Below are 22185 nucleotides of genomic sequence, written 5' to 3'. Positions count from 1 at the left end.
TTTGGCAAATTGATCTAAACCAATAAATACGCAACAATGAAATTATTGCGCCCAGCGGTCAAAAATCGCTAAAAGCGTGGCGTAGTTAAAGGATTAAAGCACTGGTTTAGATGTCGCAGTAATGTTACATGGCATTGTTTTGTACTTTTTCTGTGTATGCATAAATTAAAAAGCGCGTTAATGTATCTTGGGGGTGGGGGTGCATTTTCGACTATCTAAAATAGTCGAAGTTGTGCAGTTCATCCGGATGTCAAGGTGGCAATGCCAATTGAGGTGCTACCTGAATTGGTAAATTTTGTGATTAAACTTGCCATTTTCAAGCAAATATACAATTCACTTCTTATGATCTTTTTTTTTAAGGAAATCAAATTAGATCTAAAGGTGGCCTTTTTATCTAATTCAGGTGACCTTTGAATTTTATAATTCAAGGTTTCAATAGTTCACCTGCGCCAATTAGTTAAATGGTTACCTTTTTATTTCCTGATAGCATGAATAACCGTTAGGTTATTCATTTTGATTTTAAAAAATTGGTGTTAGTCATATTGCTTATGCTGTTACTGTACTGTTACTTAGTCATACTAGATCGGGCCTCACTAAAAATCTACATGTTCTGATTAATGATTTTAGCATTGTTGGACATTCTCTACATGCTTGTAAATTAAAGTTTCTTTGTTTTAATATTTTAACCCTGCTCCTCCTTTACATGTGGGTACAATGCTATTCGAGCGTGTCTCAAAGATGAAATGGCTTGGCAATACTTGTTCTGTTACATTTTCGGTTAACTGCTTGTCTCTGTTTGCTAAAGTATTCGTATCTTCTATGGTAGAATCTCAACAAATGGAGGAAGGTACGGTTGTAGAAGTTTATGTAAACTCTACCATAGTTTTTTTCCAACAATCCTATTTCTCCTTGGGTTTCCAGCCTTTGATGCGGAATAAAGACCGTCTTGATTTAAGGAGGCTACTACTACTAACAACTCACTAAAGTACCAAGCCGCCTGAGGCCAACACAGCTACGCATGCTCCTCTTCCATCCCAATCTGTTCAAAGCTCTACACCCTCTCAGGAAGTTCCCATTTCCTTTAAATCTTGCTTTGTGACATCTTCCCACCCCAGACGAGGACGACCTGCTTTCCGTTTAGCCCTAGACGGTTGGCCGAAAAGGACATATTTTGGGAATCTGTCATCCTTCATTCACAGAACGTGCCCTAGCCATCTCAACCTCTCCTTCATTATTGCCCTGGAAAATAGGATTGAACCACATTTTTCGTACAGCCTATTTTTTTTCAATACGGTCAGTCAGCTGGGTACCCCGAACAATCGGTAGGCAATTTCTCTGGAAAGTGTCTAGTAAATCTTCATCCGCTTTTCGAAGCACCCATGCTTCAGAGCCATATTTGACCACTGTCAGCACTGTACCTTCCAGTATTCTAATCTTGGTTTGCAGACTTATCCAATTTTTCCAAATTTTTTAACTATGAAAAAACACCCTGAGCCTTGGCTCAGGGTTTAAATATATTAACTGCTCCCACCGTCTTCACTAATAATGCTATAGTTGCCGTCTTCACTAATACTAATAATGCTGAAACATCTCTTATGAAGAATAAGAGCCAGCTCAAAAGGTGTTCGCAAACTTATTAAAATTTCATATGAGGCACATCCTCCAGGTTTTGATTTTCAGACCTGAGACTTCCAGAAGAAAAAATCATTCAAGAAGTTTAGACAGTTTAAGTGCAGTATTTTGTTTCTGTTCATTAAATGGTTGTATTCAAAGACAATCATAAAAGAAGCAATCAGGAAATTCGAAATATCACGGTTTCCTTATTTGAAAATTTAGCGTAACCAATTTTATGTATTTTATTCGCAATTTAGTCGTCATGGGGTTGCATATACTATCCTGCTTAGCACAAAATGTTTACTTTAAGACGCTAAAGCTTAAATTATTACCCAGCAGGGTCTCAGTTCTAAGGTTGTTCCACAATAGTGTCATCCAAAAGTTCAGTCAATCGTTCTCTGCGTTCTCTAGCCAACCAAATAGACTAACAGCAATACTCGGTTACCAGAGATGTCGCCGAGTCAGATTTTCAATGATAATTCAGAAATTTTCAAAATCAAAAATGGTCAGAAATTTTGAGGGAAGTCAGGCTTTTCTTTTTTTTGAAAAGCCAATTTCTTAAATAGACCACATGTTTTTGTTTTCGTCACGAAAGTGACCCTTTCTGTCTTCTTCTTACCGTTCGTGGCCGGGATTGGTCATCCTATATTTCCCTTCTTTCCTTTCGCCACTTGTGCTTGATGCAGTTTTTGAAGTGTTTTTTAAGGTGACGAAAAAGCTTACCGGAGACAAAGCCTCCATAAGAATAACGCCAGGATGATTCTGAGCGATGGAATGAAACGGTTGAAATAAACAACGCGAATTAATCATGACAACAAAAATGCTTATTTAACGCGCTCGCGTTCATATTTACAGGCGGAAAAAGAGAAGAGAGGAAAGGATAAACGTTTAGCAACAGAGAATAATCTTAACAAGGAGGTAAAAAAAAAAAACAGATTAAAAAAGTATGAATCAAGAAAAAAAAAACCTCGAATCACCCCCAGATATTCTCCTTCTGCATAACAAATCCAATCAAAGCTTCTTTTTTTTAATAACATACACCCTGAGGCATAGCCAAAACATGACATCTTTTCGTCAATCAGTTAGCTATAAAATAAACAAATTACTGTAATGATAAAAATATGGTTACCATAAGAAAAATTTGTCAACGAGCAGAAAATTTACGAGCCCATTGGTCAAAACGCCCAAGTTACGAGCTGTTAAAAGCGCAAACAAAACTTGGCACACAGCGTCGAGAATAACGCTCTGGCTTGAAGTGGTGTGCGTTTAACTGAACCCAGGTGCAGGGTTACACGAGGGCTGAGTTGTGCAGGGGTTGAGTTGCAAGGGGGTTCAGTTGCACGTTGGGTCAGATACGCGAGTTTTTAGTTGCTTGAGGTCGAGTTATAAGTAGATTTTACTGACAAAAAGGTAAAGATTTAATAAATCATTTATCAAATCAGTTGTTCCAGAAGTTGTAATACTTATGACACCTGCTACTACTTTACTCTAATGACGACTTATCCACATTTGTGACTGACGAAATTTACGGATGACCTGTGTTTTCCTTTTATTTTAACATCTCACTTGTACTACAGAAGTGGTAAATTAGGGAGGTAAGTATTATTCATCATTTTGTTTTCATTCTCGTACCAATAATCACGTTCAGCATATTATTCAAGTTGTCCATGAAATCTACCAAGGTTGGGGGGGGGGGAGAGTTGGTTGGTATATGCTATTGTGCTTAGTGGAAAATAAGAGGTAATTCCGTAGGTACGTTTTTAGAGGTTCAAAAAACTCTAGACATTTTAAATTTTGATTAAATTCAAGGTGTTAACCTTGATTAAATTCATTTCGATTAAATTCACTTTCCATGATCATTCGATTTATAGTAGTTTAATGCTTATGATTAGTATAAGGCTTCTAAATTCAAGGTGGTTTGTCTAATTTCCATGATCATTCGATTTAGTCATTTGATGCTTATGATTATTATAGGGCTTCTGGTTCAGTCAAAAAAGTTTCATCTTCGCTTGATGATCAATTTGGAGATGCTGAGTCCACATCTGCTGCAGTCATTAAAACCGTACTCGACAGTGAAAATTAAAGAAAAAAAGAAAACAAAAGTGAAAAAGGGTGTTCTGCACAGTACGGAATTATCAAGTGATTTGTGTAGTACACCAACAAAAAAAAAAAACAAAAAACAAAACCTATTGACAGTGTTTTTCCTGAGAAAAGAAACGTTAGGGAAGCGAAATAGACCTTATTTTTCTACGAAAAATGTTGAATGTGAAGCGTGTTATAGATCGGAGCAAGGATATATCCGGGTTATTGAAAAATCATTGGTTGGTTTCAATTTGATTATTTATATTGCGAAGAAGAAGCAGTGGCTATTAGATTAAGCTGTGAATAGAACGAATGTTTTCTTTTTTTTTCCCCTCTAGGTCATATAAAATACAGCATGCTTATTATAGTGTGTTTACGATAAGAGGGTAGGACTCCCCCCCCCCTAGAGCATTATGGTGGCGTACACTAATGTGTGTTACTTTTCTTTAAATTTTTTCCCATCAGAGGAGTGAGATGCATTTGATTCGCTTTTATTGCGTTTAATTATAGCTCAGACCTAGTTGTAGCTCTTACAACAACATGAATTGAATGATGAATTGTAGTCGTGTGCACTTTTGACTGACGCTTAAACTACATAATTTTGCCTAGTTTTCTTATTTCAGTTTTCCACAGATGCGGGTTTATTATGGAGGGCTCATACGAGGCTTAGGCCATAAAGGCCTCTTGCCTCCACCACCCTCCCCCTCAAATAAAAAAAAATCGAATTAGTAATGGGACTATTACTTAGTTCCTCGTTCTGACCATGAGACATTACCTTCCCTAACTATGTCCTCTAGATTAACATCAAATTTATGAAATGTCCCCAACTGATGTCCATCCCTGTGCAACTGATGTCCAATCCCTGTGGAACATTCTTTAGTTAGATGCCTTATCGTTCCCAGGGGCTTCTAAAATATGCGGATGCGCACTGTTCTACTTTCATGATAAAATAGATTTGCATCGCCTCCCTTCAAGTAAAACTTTATTAGGGGTGCCACAATGGCATATCTCCAAGAGTATTCACCGATCCTTTTCTGGGAGATGTTTATAACGTAATGTATCCTCTGAATCCCATGTTTCGTAATGCTCCTTTGAATCCCATGTTTAATTATTGCCATTGTTTCTTTTTTGCATGTTGTATTAGAAGTTCAAGTGATTATCTTGCAATGAATTTAAGAACTAATTGATGACGGAGAGACAATATGTCCCCTAAGTTAAGTATGTAAACTTGAAAAATGGGTTGCCAGAAGAAGACATAATGCCATTTTGCCAGTTTTATCAAAGAGGTCCTTTTTACCACTGATTGATTGCCCTGTCTGTTTTTAGAATTTCGATTCTAAAAGCGCCCGATTTTGGGCAAAATGAGCACTGGCGAATCCTCCTTGGTAACTCACCTTGAAATCGCTTGGCGGTGTTGAATTAACCTGTATGAATATGTTTTAAAAAACTCTGTCAACCTGGTTTGAATTCAAAAATCAGTTTCTTTTTTCTTTTTGTAACACTAAGCGTGTAATATGTAATTCTGGTTATAATCAATAACTTTATTAGTATATAGTATGTTCTTTCCACTGTTATGGCATTGAAATGCTTTTTTATTTTTGCCAAGTTCAGACTTAGAAAAGAAGAAAAAAAAGATACTGACTGCAGTATATCATTATTCAATAGGAAAAGAAAGCAAGTGAAATGGGCAAAAAATTTGAAATGTCTGAGTAAGGTTTCAAGACAAGTGTTAATGCCATTTGTATTTTGCTTGGTTTAAATACTTTTGTTTGTTTTAAGATTTTTAAATCCTCTAAAATAATTGCTTTTGTAGGTTAGTGTTTTTTTCTCAAAGGATTTGTATACAAAAAAAAACCGAAAGCATAGATGGCACTTAAAGTAACGTAAAGATGCCTCTGATTGTGTCAGATTTTTAATTTCGTAGTTTGGTTCGGTATACGAGTTCTTTGGATCCCAACAAGATAAAGAACAGCAATGGAATTTAAAATATAAATATAAAAAGTAAAAAAAAAAATGGGTGTTTAACTTACATAGTTGATTAATTAAGATAATTGTATTTGCTTAATTTTCGTTTGTATAGAAAGCGTCAAAAAAGGCAGCTGCTTGATGCCAGGCTTGATATATTTACCTTTAGAGAAGGTAATATGCGGATTGGTGTCTCTGTATCTGAGATATGAGAAGTGAAAGAATGAGAAAAAACAAAATAGATTGTCAAGAAAATTCTTTAAGAGGAGAAAAACTTGGATAAGATAGTCCAATTTGTTTCGTCCATTTCTATGGTAAGTTTTGGACAAGGATATATATACCTTTAAATGACAACTGTGAATTGTTTAATATAATTTTGGCGCTTTTACGCAGTTTCCAGTTTACCTTGCTCCGATGAGCATAAGATTTTGTTTGCTTGTGTTGTAGTTCTGTGTTTAAAATAAACTGAAAAAAGTGTTAGTTTGTCCTTTTTGTTTTATTTGGTAGGTCTTTTTATGGTTGTTGCGGAAGTATATATTGTTTTTGTGCCTAAAACGAACAGTTTTTTTAACCCATCTTTTAAAAATCCTGCCTGCGTCTATTACATAGCCTGGCGGTCATGCATCACACAAATTCAAGTCAATAAAGAATTTAATTCTTCGTCAGAACATTTTTATAACTAATCCCCTGGTGCGTTATGCGGTTATTAAATATGGTTCGCTTTTTTTTCGAAAATTGGTTTGAAAGTAAGAAAGGTATCTATCCTCTGATAAGTAAGTAAGAAAGTAAGTAAGTAAAGTAAGTAAGTAAAGTAAGTAAGTAAGTAAGTAAGAAAGTAAGTAAGAAAGAAAGTAAGTAAGTAAGTAAGTAAGAAAGGTATCTTTTTATCCTCTGATCAGAAATCCACGACAGTATTTACGTCATACGATAGATATGTTTATTCAAGTAATAAAGTTATACAGAATTAAAATATGTTAGACAGGTAAACATAGTAAGTTCCAAAAAAAGAAATACAGTTGAAACAATAAACAAAAAGTATTAAACACTTGAATACTAATACGTATTAATACGTAAGCAGGAAGGGTGTGTGAAAGCACAGGATGACTGGCCCCCAGCCTCCCATTGCACTTCCTGGCTGAAGGGCCATGAAACGGAGATCAGCACCGCCGGTTTGGAACTTAAAGGTCTAGTACCGTCTTACTACTACTAATACTAAGTTGCGTTCGAGTTAACAGAACTTAGTTAACTAACAAGTGTACTTTTTCCGCTTTTAGCGTTTTGTTTGCCATAAAGTGAACTGAGAAAGTTCATCTGGCTTTTGAAAATAGAACCGAGAGTTTGGTAGAAAATTTGAAGATGCTATAACGTGAGCCGTACAAAAAATTGGAAAAAGACAATTAGGTTCAGGAAAGTAAAGTCTAAATCACTCAAAACGATGAACTAGGCTGAAATCATTTAGGTTAACAAGAAACCAACCATTTTGTGAAAATTCTACACCTCTAGTTTCCTTTTACAAGGAAGAAAGTAAATTCCAGCTTTAATAAAACAGCCTCTGAGCGAGCGATTTTAATAAACAGTTGCATCATTCAAACTGGGAAACCCCAAATGAATCATTCCATTTTACAAGAGGCAAGCCTTTTACCATGGACTGTTCCACCCAGGAAGGTTACTAGCCATAATGTCGCATCTCCATCTTTGAAGTCAAAGCATGGGATGTCGAATTCAAATTTCTTGCCAAAAATTCTTTGTAGACATCTAAGAAAGAGGAATTCTTAATATTATTTTCATAGTCAACTTTCTTATGAACTAAGAGTCCGTTCGTAACAAAAATGTTCAAACTTAACCAAGAATTAAGAAAAAACGGCAAGTTCGACTTCTTAGTTAACTAGTAAAGTTAACTAAGCATTAACTAAGTAAAGTATAACTAGTAACTAGTAAATTGAACGAGGCTCTACGCTCAAAGCAATGGTTTATTTTCCGTTTTATGAGACGATTTTATTTTCTGTTGCATTAATTTCGTTGCTTAATAATTTGTATCCTTTCTCTTTTTTCTTGTTCTTTCCTTCTCCTTCCAAGTTATACTGTAAACTAATTTTTATATTTGAAAATTTTCTGGCAAATTTTATCCGTTCTGGCCGAATTGTAAGCACGCTAGACTCACAAGCGAAAGGTTAAGGGTTCGAGTATCGGTGGTGGTTATTGTTTTTTAAAGTTATGAGATTAGGGTTAGTGGCGTCTCTGCAAGATAAATCTTAATTCAACCCAGCTTCAAATGGGTACCTCGAGGAACGTAGGGGAAAGACGGCAAGCGTCGGATGATTCGCCTCCTGCCACGCATAGTACTCCTTAGAGAGGGCAGGGCATCATGAGGTCGGTACCTGTGCTAACCGGATCTCATTGGTCCATATGCGATTTTTTTTAAATATTTAAATTAACAATGGTTAAATAACCCTTCTTACTGGTTAACACTAACCATAGTTTGGGGGGGGGGAAACTTTTCAGTATCTAATGTATGGTGAACAGGGAGGGTAGGAAATCCACTTATTGAATGTGTCAACTATATAAGTGATGGAGGTTTTTCTATATCTTACAGTGGAAACTTCTATTGGTGGCAAAGAGGGGGATTTCTTTAGCAGAACGCGGGGGATGGAGTCGAAGGGGTGAATATTGACTTCGGAAAAGGGTGTTGTTCAAGGGTTATGCAGAGCATTGTTAGCGAAACAAAAGGATGTTTTTGCTCTCCATCCCTTAAGGGTGACTAGATTGGCTCTCCGAAGAAGGGAAATACAAGGCACTTCATCCTCATTGAATATAATTCTTAGGCACCTTTTTTGGACTGCCTCTATTCTGTGCGAGACTTCAATCGAGATACCAGGAGGCCCAGCAGGACAGGCGTACTCGAGTGTTGGGCGTACAAATGAGAGGAAAATCCTCAAACAATGAGATTTAGGACATTTAAATTTTTTAAGGAGGGAAAAATTTAGAATTTGCATGTTTTAAAATAACATTAATATGGCAATACCATTTTAAGTCGCTTGACATGGAACCATCCAGTAATTTCATAGTGGTTACGAGACATTGCATGGGGAATTGGGCAGTAGGAAGAAGGGGGGTTAGAAGGAAATGAATAGTTAAAACCGCTGACTTTAAGGGGTTGACTTTCATATCATTCGTAACAGCTTCGTCTGATACCTATTCCAAGGTGTCCATTGGGCTACTTTTTAAATTGTTGAAACATGTCCCTAAGCGGTTGTTTATCATTGCAAGGAATATAATTGGGCATAGGGGAGTTTGCTGGGGAACGCCATTACAGATTTGGAGGGGATCAGGATAGACATACAGGTATTTGACGACTTACGTTCCATTAGAAAGGAAACAGGCAATTATTCTAACTAAACAGGGGTCAACATGAAAGTCATTGGATAGTTTTCTACCAATGTATTGTGGTTAATTAAATCAAATGACTTTGACTCCACGACTTATCTTTGCAAGTCCATTGCAATAAAATCGAGCCAGGTCTTCAGTTTTTCAAGTATGTCACATACTGAGTTCATAAGGTGAAGTGGGTGGTAGATGTAGAGCGTAAGTTTCCGAATTGTCTTTGGTCAACATTTGGGATTATCTTTACTTTCAATCATTCAGCTCAGTAAAACTCGGATCAGGAGAATTTCCAACGGACTAGGGTGGATAGGCAAAATGTTGAGACGATTACACACAGAAACTTTCTGCTTTGTGATGATAGAAAAACTTGAAATTGTGACGAAAAAGAAAGTGGTTAAGGTAACTAAGAAGCCAACTCTTTTCTGAATTCTCTAAGCAGAGTAGTTAACATCATTTCTCTAGCTCAGTGTGGATCGGATCCGTCAACTTGAACTCCGCTGCAAACACGGGAGGAAATGGGAAACCAAGCCCTAGCAAAGGCATCGTGGATGATAAAGACAGGTTCATAAAGATTAAAATTACATTCAGGATTTGAAATAGAGAGGAAAAACAGGGAAAAGAGAGAGAGAGATAAAAAGAGTAAAATGGGAGAAAATGGAAAGAAATAATGACTGACAGTTTTACGAGGAGCGCAGCAATGGCTATGGTAGAGTACGAAATCCAGTTGAACTTAAAACTGTCCTAGACTTAATTCGTGCAGGTAACTCTGGTGTTCTATTAGATACTGTTCGCAAAATGAATGAATTTTTGTTACTTTTGAGAAATCAGGGTAAAAGAATAGATTTTCAAATTGTCGCCAATAAAAAGACTTGGTCACCTAGACTAGGAATAAATGGGAGTCAAATCCATGAATAAAATACTGCATGTCCTAGTTGGCTTAATCGAACCCAGGAGAAAAGTCTCAGGGGCTGGAAGTTTTTTTTTTCTGAGTACCTTGAACAAAATTTGCTGTTGTTTTTGCTAATTTTGTTGTGTTTGTTGTTTTGCTCCCCCAATTTTTTTTAAATTACTATTAACCCTCCACCGAAAAAAACGTGTCTGCCAGATCGCTATATATATTGAACTCTAAAATACTTTTAGTAAATTCTAAATACTTCTAGTAAAGGACTTTGCCCATCCAATATGGACTGCAAGATAGTTTGATCTGGATCATAAGCTCAGACTAAAAGAAAAAAATAATCTCGAATCGGTCTCCAAACCAAATATAGGCTATTTTAGCTTTCACAAACTTCAAAGAGAGGGAATATCATCAGACTAAGCCTCGTAGTTTGGGGGGGGGTGCTCTAAATCTATTCTTTTTCTCTAAAAATTTTGACGAAAAATGCTGTTTATAATAGTAAGCAGAAATCTATGGAAACCATCTACCATTGTCACTTCTTGTGACTTTACTACAGTCTAACTTAAAAGAAAAAATATTTCTTATTTATTTCTATTCAATTTTACCGATATTGCAAAAGCGACCGTTGACTTTGAATGTACTATGCATTGAGGAAAATATGAATACTGAAGTGCAAAACAGTTTTGAAGGTATGAAAAAGGCTGCGAAATGAGTAGTATAACGGATAATTTAATGGTACATTGGTTAAAATTTTTCAATAACATTCGGGTCCTACTGCTCAGACACGAGCGACCCTGTGCGAAATTTTCCCGCTGCGTAGGGTCAGCCACATCTTCTATATATAGTTAAAAAGTAATCCTTGAATCCGTAAGGAGCATTATTTCATTTTTCTTTTCTATGTTTTTAAGATGTCTTCTACGTCCGACATTCCTAAAGGTACCGCCTTTAAATTTGGTCAAGGTTTATGCTTTTCTTATCTTCAGCAAACACCCACAAAAAATGGTCTTTGACGTCAACAGTGACTGTCTTCTGTCATTTTTTTTTTTTTTTTTATATATATATAATTAAACTATGATAAATGAATTTCTTAACTTTTTGCACCTTCACCTTTGAACTATATTGTGTCATACATGTTTCGCAAAGAACAAGATATCAAAAAGCGAATATTTAAAAAAAAAAGTTGTACGTTCTGCATTGTAGTTGTGCTACCATTCAATATAGTTGTGTGAAATAATCTTGGAATTATGAACAACTGTAAATTATTAAAAATCTTTCAACTGCTTCACTGCGAAAAAAAAAATCGATATGAATGCAATGAGAAGGATGAAGATCCACGCTGTACACCAAACAACGATAGCCAACGTACGAATTCCATCTAAAATCAATGTTAAAAAGTATTCCAAGTAGTTTAATTGTCTTTTAATCGGTAGTAAGGAATTATAAAAGGTGTGACTATCAAGCTTTAGGAAGGAAAAAGTCACAGGAAAGCTTTTAGTTTCTTGGATCGTCCAGTTTTACCTTTCTTTATTCAGCTTTTAAATTATTTAAAATCTCTTGTCAGTCAGTCTGTTCCGTAATCTGAGCGTTTAGTCTCAGTGTCATGGCAGTTAAGTTGTCAGCAAATTTAAACGTTCACGAACTGTGGTTAAACCACGGCTAGAACAATAAGAAATAAAAGTGGGCCATATTTAGTCCCTTGTGGTGAACCGTAAGAAATACCGAAAAATTCAGGCTCATGATCAGAGATTTGAACGCACAGAAATCGATTTAAAAGGAAACTAGCAATCATACGTACAACAAATGGACGCCATAACTTATAAACTTAGTTTTTTCCACTACTAGATGATGGTCAGGATCTTTTTCTCATCTTTTTCTAAATGTTGAAAGATAGTGTCCAACATTGTAACTAAATAATGAACAGAACTATGCACGGATTTAAATCCAAATTGCGGTGAATATATCTTATATTCTATCACAGGCGATCTTATAGAGTTGCCGATAGTAAAGGCCATAAGGCTGCAATGCTTTATCATTTACAAGCCCCCCCGCGCGCGTAAGTTGTTACGCGCCATATTAGTTACGCGCCATTGTAGTTGTGTCCCTGTGTCCCACGTGTGCCCATAAATTAGAATTTTTCAGGCAAGCATTCATTTCGTCTGCAGGAGTTAAACTACGTAAAAATTGCGAATATACAACATTCTTGGCTTTCCCATTGTCTGTGCATATACAAAGCCGTATGTACTAATAATGACGTCATATGCAAACGCTCTTTTTATAAACAAACAAACATGCATACACACAACTCGTTTTTATATAGATAGATAGATAGATAGATACAATACAAATTAACTGCGTAAAACTTGCGAATATACAACATTCTTCGCTGTCTAATTGTCGCTGCATATAAATAGATTGTCAGGTTTACCGACCCTCGAACATGCAACGTACAATTGTCCATGGGAAAAACAATCAGTATTAAGATCTATACCACATTTTTCTAATGATTGACCTTGAGCTTTGTTAATGGTGATTGCAAATGCTAATCGAATTGGGAATTGCAATCTTTTAAATTGAAAAGGCAGATCCGTTGGAATCATGGGAATGCGAGGAATAAGAACAGCCTCACCCTCAAAAGGCCCTGTCAAGATTGTGGCCTCTATTAGGTTTTCCATTTTTTTTTTTTACGGCAAGTCGCGTGCCATTGCAAAGCTTTGGTGGGTTGATATTTCTTAAAAGTATTATTGGTACGCCTATTTTTAGTTGTAGCACGTGTGGTGGAAACCCTGAAAGATCTATGGAATTTAAAAATTCAGATGGATAATTAACCGCTTCATTTGGTTCCAAAACTGTGTCGACTGACTTGTAAAGGACTGCCTGGTCTCGAATCTTGGTCAAAACAATATTGTTGATTTCGTGGACGTCTATATTTTTGGGTGCGAGAATCGCTCTTTCACTTAGCCATTTATTATTTTCATAATTTTTTAGAATATTCGGAAATACTTTTTCAATCAATTCATTTTTGGACGTCACTAAATTACAGAAATCAGCAGGTAGTTGTATACGTCCTGAAATTGAGTCTATCGTATCATAAATGTCTTTTTGTTCCGACGTTAACTTGGAAATGTTATTTTGTACATACGACAATAAATCACTCGTACTGTAACTTTGTTCACGATCCAATTCTACACATGTCGAAACAGCAGCGATACGGTTAGGTGAAGGCATTCCCAAATCCTGAAGAGGTTTGTTTGCCATACGTACGCACAAATCTTCTATAATAACTAAAGTGTAGTTATAAATTTCTGATGTAAAATCAAAAGTCATATCTGACGTCTCTAACTGTTTTCGATGGAGTATATCTTCGGACATTTTTGACTTATATTTTTCCCATAACTCTGTAGGAGCTGATGGAGAGCAAGTTGTTAAAATGATGCCAAACAATGCACGAATTTGACTTGGGGTTGACGTTTCGCACGCGTCATTGATGCAGTTATCCCAGTGTTGGTCATTCTCCAATAAATTCAGAGCTTGGCATGCACTACGGTAAGTGTCATGTATAGTACCGTTTACAGTTCTCAAATACTCAAAGGATGTCGGACCGGGTACATTCACCAAAAGCAGGCGTAGAAAGAAGCATTCATGTTTATTTGGGTGAACGGTGTAGAGTCTTCCTATCGTGGTATCTTTGAAGATGGTAGGTTGGCCCTCGACTGACTTACCCTGTTTTCGACGTTCAAATACTTTATTTTTAGTATTCCACGTGTAATACGAAGGCACTTCAGTATACAGCAGTTTTTTTGAAAAAGAATCATTTTTGCAAAGCGAAAAAAAAAGCTGTTAATTTTGTATCCGGTGGATTCAGGGCTCTTTGTTGCACGTTGGTTTCCGAGAAATAAACACGTTGACCATTCTGTAAATGTACCGCTAAGTGAACAGCAGCTGGACTACGTTCATGTATCGGAAATGAAAGAATTCGCCAAACAGCTTCATTACTGCTTATGTATCTTCCAGCCTGATATTGTATGATTTCGTCTAAATCTTTGATTTCGGCTGCAAGCCAAAAACTGCCATGTCACTGCCTTTGTTGACGTATTTACATATGTATTTGATTGCCTTTACGGAGTTACAGTATTCAACGTTTATGTGTGCATTAAATGTTTTTGATAATAATGGGGAATATGGAACAACCCACTGGTTATCTACTTCGATGGTGGTACCGTTGCCATTGTAGGTTCTTCAGTCATTTTACAATTAGAAATTTCTCTTTCAACGGTCTTCTTACAATTAACAATTTGTCTTTGAACGATATTCTTAAATACCTGTGTCCTGGTCGTCATTTATATTCCCTGTGTCCCGGTCGTCATTTGTGTCCCGGTGTCCCAGTCTGTAATTTCTCTTTGAGTGTCCCGGTCTTTATTTATATTCCCTCTGTCCCGGTCGTCATTTGTGTCCCGGTCTGTAATTTCTCTTTACATTTTTTCTTTTTTCAGTTTTCTTTTTCTTCTTTATTTTTCAGCTTCACTATGAAATACATATCGCCGAACCTTTGTTTTTTTAACTAAAATCTGGTAGGCATTGATGACCTTATCCAAGTCAAAATCCCAAACCCAATCATCATCGCTATCATTTTCAGTTTTGATATGTTTTGACTCTCGCTGTCCAGGTGGATCTTCATCTAACTGCGCGGTTTTGCGTTCTTTAGCCTCAAGCCTGTTTCCTTGCTGTTCTTTTGATTCCTCGGCACGCTTTCTTTTCTGACTTTCTCTATCAGCAGCAAGTTTTTTGGCATAGACTCTTTGAGCATCTTCATCGGCTTTTGCCATTGTAAGTTCATCAGTCATTTTAAACTTAAACATTAATAGATTTCTACGTGAACATATATGTCTTAAATATCTTTAATGACGTCACCGTCATAGCAAAAATGACGACAACTAACTTCATGACGTCAGTCGACACAGAAACATGACGTCACCTGACAGACAGACACACAGACAGACAACTTATTTTTATATATATAGATCTTTCGTTTTTCCCTGAGGCATTACATATGGATGAGGTGGTCAAAAAGCTTTGGAGAGTGCTCGTTCGATTAGAAATCGAAAGTTCTAGTGTCCTTTTTAAGAGTAAAAAGTTATCGGAGGGCCACTAACCCCCCCCCCCCACGCCTTTCTTTATCAAATGCATCCGACAATAATCTTGAGATAGCAATTTTGTTGACAATAGTTTTAATATTGGATATCGAAATTCTAGGATCGACATAATACCCCAGGGTCCGGGGGCAGGCGTTGCTAGTTATGCCCTGGGGGCATATATGGTTCTTACGGAAGGCGTGCTCATATAAACTTCAGAGGGGTCTCTTTTGATTGTAAATTGAAAGTTCTAGTTAATTTTTTTAAGAGTCAAAAGAGACTGGAGGACAACCAGCCTCCCACGCCCTTTCTTCCATAAGCCCATCAGATAAAAATCTTGAGATAATCATTTTGTTAAAAATAGTTCAAAGATCAAATAAAAAACTATGCGGTCAACACAGCCTCCCAAAGCCCGGGGGCAAATGTTTTAAGCTATACCTATGGAATGTATGGTTTTTATCGTGCTTGCCCGTCGGTCAATTGCCATATAGCGATCGCAATTTCTTTCCGTCGGTCTGTCAGTCCTGGTTTTGCTAGTTCGGGCACTTCCAGATAAGCTAGGACGAGGCGTATCAGGAACTAGACCAGGTTAAATTAGAAATAGTCAATTCCCCGATTTGGCCATCTGGGGGAAGGGGGGTGGAGGGACGATTAATTCAGAAAAATTAGAAAAAATGAGGTATTTTTAACTTACGATAAGGTAATCGAATCTTAATGAAATTTGATATTTAAAAGGATCTCGTATCTCAGAGCTCTAATTTTAAATTCCGACCAGATTTGGTGACATTGGGGGGAGGGAGTCGGAGGGGGAAACCTGAAATCTTGGAAAAAGCTTGGAGCAGAGAGATCGGGATGAAATTTGATGGGAAGAATAAGCACAAGTCCTAGATACGTGATTAACATAACTGGACCATATCCGCTCCCTTTGGAGAAGTTGGGAGGGGGATTTCCAGTGCATCGGCGAGTTTGGTGCTTCTGGACGTGCTAGGACGACGAAAACTGGTAGGCATGTCAAGGATCTGCACAAATTTACTTCATAACAGTCGTTTCCCCGATTCGGCCATCTTGGCAGGGGGGAGGGGACTGGAGGGAGGAGAAATTTTGAAAATTGAGGTATGTTTATCTTGCGAATGGGTGATCAGATCTTAATGAAAATTGATATATAAAATGATCTCATGTCTCAAATGCTCCATTTTCAATTCAGGTCGGATCCGGGGACATTAGGGGTGGAGCAGGGAAACGAAATTCTTGGAAATAGGAAATCCTGGAAAATGCTTTAAGTGGAGATATCGGGATGAAACTTGATGGGAAAGAACAAGCACAAGTTCTAGATACGTGATTGACATAGCCGGACCGGATCCGATCTCTTTGGGAGAGTTGGGGGAATTTCTATCGCTTCGGTGAATTCGAGAATAAGCACAAGTTCTAGATTTGTGACTGATACAACCGGACTGGATTCTATTTTTGGAGGGGAGTTGGAGGGATTTCTAGTACTTTGGCGAGTTCGGTGCTTCTTGACGTGCTAGGACGATGAAAATTGGCAGATTTGTCAGGGACCTGCCCACATTGACTTGAGAACAATCATTTGACCGATTCGACCATCTGGGGGACTGGAGGGAGAGGAAATCGTTAAAATTGAGGTATACTTATCTTACAAATGGGCAATCGGATCTTATTGAAACTAGGTATATAGAAAGATCTCGTGTCTTAGATGCCCCATTTTCAATTCTGATTGGACGACTGTCACATTAGCTATATAAAAATGTTTTGTTTTTCCCTTAATTTAAACCCCCTCCCCCACCCGAAAATATATAGGCCAGACAACTCATCTACAAACTTGACCTTACTCTTGAACAATGAGCAGCAAAATCGATAGCTCTAGTACCGAGTCTAATTTTAGGTTCTGACCTCATCACAAGTGCCATATGAGCTCTTGGCTCTTGTTATGCAAGGGGTGATCGTATAGACTTCAGAGATGGCTTTTAGGATTGAAAATTGAAAGTTCTAGCTAAATTTTATGAGTCAAAAGTGATTGGGGGTATCTATACCCTCTCCCCACAGAACGCTCTTTTTTTCAAATATCTATATATATAAAAATAAGTTGTATGTTTGTTTGTTTGTACGCATATGACGTCATTATTAGTATATAAGGGGGCGATTCAAAGAGAAATTTTAGTATAAATCCTACAATGGCAGAAGAAACAGCCGAGGAAGCTGCTCAAAGAGTTAATGCCAAAAGGCTTGCGGCTAATAGAGAAAGTAAGAAAAGAAAGCGTGCCGAGGAATCACAAGAATAGCGTGAAAACAGGCTTGTGTCTCAAAGAGAAATTACCAAAAAAAATCGTGCCGAGGAATCACAAGAACAACGTCAAAATTATCGCCTGGAATTCAGGTACAGCCCCGTCGATGATTATAGCTTGAGTAGATGTGTTCAAATCGGGACTATGTCTAAAATTTATCCCTATTGTAAGGCCTTGAAATTTAATGGTGAAAGAGTTAATGCTCAAAGAGTTAATTCAAAGAGAAATTTTACTATAAATCCTACAATGGCAGAAGAAACAGCCGAGGAAGCTGCTCAAAGAGTTAATGCCAAAAGGCTTGCGGCTAATAGAGAAAGTAAGAAAAGAAAGCGTGCCGAGGAATCACAAGAACAGACACAAGGAATGGGACACTTAAAGAGAAATCACAGACTGAGACACCGGGACACAAATGACGACCGGGACACAGGGAATATAAATGACGACCGGGACACAGGGACACAACTACAACGGGGACGCCGGATGGACACAGAGGGGATATATAAATCACGACGGTGACACAGGGAATATTCGATTAGCAATCACAATCAACAAAGCTCAAGAGCAATCATTAGAAAAATGTGGTATAGATCTGAATTTCAATCTATTTATTTCTGAATTATTTTCTGAATTTCAATCTATTTATATGCACAGACAATGGGACAGCGAAGAATGTTGTATATTCGCAAGTTTTACGTAGTTAAAAACATATATATATATATCTATATATTCACAGGTGGGACACAGGGACACAACTACAATGGCGCGTAACTAATATGGCGCGTAACGACTTACGCGCTCGTGGGGCTTAGGGGGGGCGCGAAGTGTAGTATTAAACTTTGAAGGGGCTCATTCGATTGTAAATTGAAATTCCTAGTGCCCTTTTTAAGAGTCAAAAGTGATCCGAGGACACCTCCCCCCCCCCAAGGCACTGTTTTCCCCAAACGCATCCGATCAAAATTTTGAGAAAGTGATTTTTTTTCAAAAATAGTGTGAGGATCAAATAACAAAACTCTGGTCTCGACACAACCCCCCAGAGCCTGAGGGCAAGTGCTATAAGTTATGTACCGATGGCATATAAGCTTTTATATGGTTAAGGGGCGGTCTTATAAACAAACTCATTTGATTATAAATTAAAACTTCTAGTTACCTTTTTAAGAGTCATTAAAAGTGATCAAAGGGCATCTACATATAGAAGCCATCTACATATATAGTCTTTTTCTGACTATTCAGAAAAATCAATGTCAAAATATCTCATATCATTATATATGACAGAACTTCGGGGTCAACATAGACCCTAACCCTAAAGCTTTGGGGAAGGATTATAATTCATACCCCAGGGGCATATACAGATTTTATGTAAGAGGTGATCTTATAAACTTTGGAGGGAAATTAAATGATTAGAAATTGGAGGGTCTAGTTCCCTTTTAAGAGTCAGGAGTTATTGGAAGGCAACAAGCCCACCCACGCTCTTTTTCCCCAAATGCATCGAATTAAATCTTTAAAAATATTTCGAAGATCAGATAACAGAAGCTTCGGGGTCGACGCAACCCCCTAGGATCCAGAGGCAAGCATTTCAAGTTATGCCTTAGGGGCATATATGTTTCTTATGGAAGGGGTGCTCGTATAAACTTCAAGGGGGTTCATTTGATTGAACCTTAGAAGGCTGGCTGGTTGAAATAAGGTTGGATGATTGGAAGAAAATTAGATTGTTTGAAGAAGGTTGGAGGATTAAAAGAAGGTTGAATGATTGAAAGAAGGTTGGATGATTCAAAGACGGTTGGATAATTGAAAGAAGGTTGGATGCTTGAAAGAAGGTTGGATAATTAAAAGGAGATTGGATGATTGAAAGAAAGTTGGATAATTGAAAGAGGGTTGGATAATTGAAAGGTTGAATGAGTGAAAAAAGGTTGGATGAAAGAAAGAAAGTTGGATGAATGAAAGAAGGTTGGGCGAAAGAAAGAAGGTTGGATGATTGAAAGAAGGTTGAATGATTGAAAGAAGGTTGAATGATTGAAAGAAGGTTGGATGATTAAAAAAGTTGGATGATTGAAAGAAGGATGTGTGATTGAAAGAAGGTTGGATGATTGAAAGAAGGTTAGATGATTGAAAGAAGGTTGGATGATTGAAAGAAGACTGGATGATTGAAAGAAGGCTGGACGATTTGAAAGAAGGCCGGTTGATTGAAAGAAGGCTGGATGATTAAAAAAAAGTTGGATGATTGAAAGAAGGATGTGTGATTGAAAGAAGGTTAGATGATTGAAAGAAGGTTGGATGATTGAAAGAAGACTGGATGATTGAAAGAAGGCTGGACGATTGAAAGAAGGCTGGTTGATTGAAAGAAGGCTGGATGATTAAAAAAAGGTTGGATGATTGAAAGAAGGATGTGTGATTGAAAGAAGGTTAGATGATTGGAAGAAGGTTGGATGATTGAAAGAAGGTTGGATGATTGAAAGAAGGTTGGATAATTGAAAGAAGGTTGGATGATTGAAAGAAGGTTGGATGATTGAAAGGAGGTTGCATGAGTGAAAGAAGGAGCATGATTGAAAGAAGGCTGGATGGTTTAAAGAAGGTTGGATGATTAAAAGAAGGTTGAATGATTGAAAAAATATTGAATGATCGAACGAAGGTTGGATGATTGAACGAAGGCTGGATGATTAAAAGAAGGTTGGATGATTGAAAGAAGATTGGACGATTGAAAGGAGGCTGGATGATTAAGAGAAGGCTCTAACTTTTGATGGGTAAAACTAAACTGATGAAACTTATAATATAAAATCAGCATTCTTTTGATGTAACTAATGGTATCAAATGGATTCTGTTTTTTGGAGTTTTAGCAACTATTGAGCCGCGTCGCTCCCACAGTTCGTTACCACGAACTGTTTGGTAAACAAAAAAAAAGACAAAAAAAAGTTTTTCTTCAAATAAAAAAAAGGAGAGACGTTAAAGCTTAAAATGAACGAAAAATCATATGTTCTAATCGGGAGCATAATGCCTGTTCAACCCCTACTTATTAAGCTTAAGTTTGAACTTTTTGTCTTTTACACTCCAAAAAGGACTGTTCCAGTATAAGTCTAATCATAAATGCTCTCACCATATTACTATAATACTTTACCGAAAAGAGTGAGAGATTGAGGAGGGGGTGGCTTCCTCATATACAGAAAAATTTTTGTTCGTTATCAGTTTTAATGTTACTTTTTACTTTCATTTGAAAGAACTTGCTTTTCGCTTCATGTAAGAAAAGAACCATGGCAATTAATTTATTACCGAACTTGATGTTAGTATTCTATAATATATCTTGGGCTATATGTTCTGTTTAATGGTTTGGAACGAAGCAGTGTGGTAAATATTAGCCTGAACGGTAAAATTTTTAAGTTTAAATGAAGTCTCATTGCTGAAAGATCAGACCGCTTACAGGCATGCATCAGGTACAAGCAGCTATTGCAATTAGTTGTCTGAACAGGGGTAGTCTGGGAATAAAGTCTTAGAAGCAAGATTTATTTCTAGAGAGCGTGATTATGAATTGTTGGGATGAAATGTTAAAAGATATTCTTTTTTCCTAAAAGATCTACTAAAATGTGAAATAATTAAAAAACTGCTTGCATCTCAAAATGTACTGAAACGTCAAACAAGAATTGTGGCAACTCGAAAGCATTAAAAAAGACTAACAATTAAAGCTTGGGAAAGTCATGACATTTTTGTATATATTCTTAACAAAACAAGAAAACTTAGGACGACAAAGAAAAACGAGTTAAATCCCACCCATTTAAAAAAGTGTAAAATGCAAACATTTCAGTGAGACTCGATTACTACGTTCTCCTTCGTTGTCCCACGTTTCCTTGTTTTGTCACGCTTAGCCATTATGACCCCAAAAATTATTTATAACCATTGAACTACGACTGCGTTATGGCCTTTTCATGCTTCCATTTTTAGTTCTAAGTAATTTATTTTTTTCCAAATTATATGAAAAAATTGTTTGCTATATTTCATTTTGAGATAAAAGTTTTCTTTAAAGTTGTTATTCTTGAAAGCCGACTGATTAAATTTGGATGAAGGATGATATCTGATAAGACTAAATTTGTCATAAAATCTCTAATACGGCCTCAAAAGTTAATCAATCAGTTTGCAAACCTCAAGCTCATATACTCGTAATTTGGAATAGTTTCAACTTGATCTCTGAAACGTTTATTGAAGATACTTTATGAAAAAGTGAAATTGCTGAGGGTAAGCTAGATTATAAGATATTAATTGAATATTTTGGGTAAACATAACATTGATACTTGTTTCCAATCAGTGAGACCATTAGGTAGTTTTCTTAATTCTGGGAAGGATTTAACCCGGGGTGATTTAGTTAGTGGGGTATATAAAATTCCTTGTTCCTGTGGAAAGTTTTATATTGGTAGAACTCACCAACAATTTACTGAAAGATTTATTGAGCATCGCTACTCAATAGAAAAAACCCTACAACTGAGAAAGCCTCCCGAAACTTTTGTTTCGGCTCTAGCTGAACACACATTCTTTTATCCTGAACATTTTATACAATTTGATGAGGCTACAGCTATTTCTAATGATAGAGGTTTTTCTCAGTGGGCGAGGGAGGCTATAGAAATTAAAAAACATATATTTGCTAATATTTCAATAAATAGAGACACAGGGAATTTAAATATTGACCCAATTTATGATATTCTTTTAAAAAATGAACCAATAGTCGATGGGGGAATAAAAATTTTACACAATCACCAGGGGACAAGATTACCCACTAGACCAAAACGAGTTGCTTCAATGTTAGCTTACAAAAGGATTATTTCGCAACAGAATAATT

General features: G+C 36.8%; 1 protein-coding gene across 5 annotated transcripts in view; it reads left to right on the top strand.

Annotated features, from left to right (window-relative positions):
* The window catches only part of LOC136034869 (constitutive coactivator of PPAR-gamma-like protein 1), a 125549-nt gene extending 119411 nt beyond the window's left edge, over positions 1 to 6138 (top strand). For 3 of the 5 annotated variants that reach the window (XM_065716344.1, XM_065716341.1, XM_065716342.1), the window contains exon 16: positions 3589 to 6138. In XM_065716344.1, the coding sequence (XP_065572416.1) occupies positions 3589 to 3697 (109 nt within the window). In that variant the 3' untranslated portion in view covers positions 3698 to 6138. The remainder of the gene's footprint in view (positions 1 to 3588) is intronic. The other 2 variants (XM_065716345.1, XM_065716343.1) reach the window with 1 other exon arrangement.
* Positions 6139 to 22185: the final 16047 nt, after the last annotated feature.

This window comes from Artemia franciscana, chromosome 13 (assembly GCF_032884065.1).
Source record: "Artemia franciscana chromosome 13, ASM3288406v1, whole genome shotgun sequence".
Taxonomy (NCBI): Eukaryota; Metazoa; Arthropoda; class Branchiopoda; order Anostraca; family Artemiidae; genus Artemia; species Artemia franciscana.
Note: the sequence above shows the minus strand (reverse complement) of the source record. Positions and strands in the feature narration are given on the sequence as shown.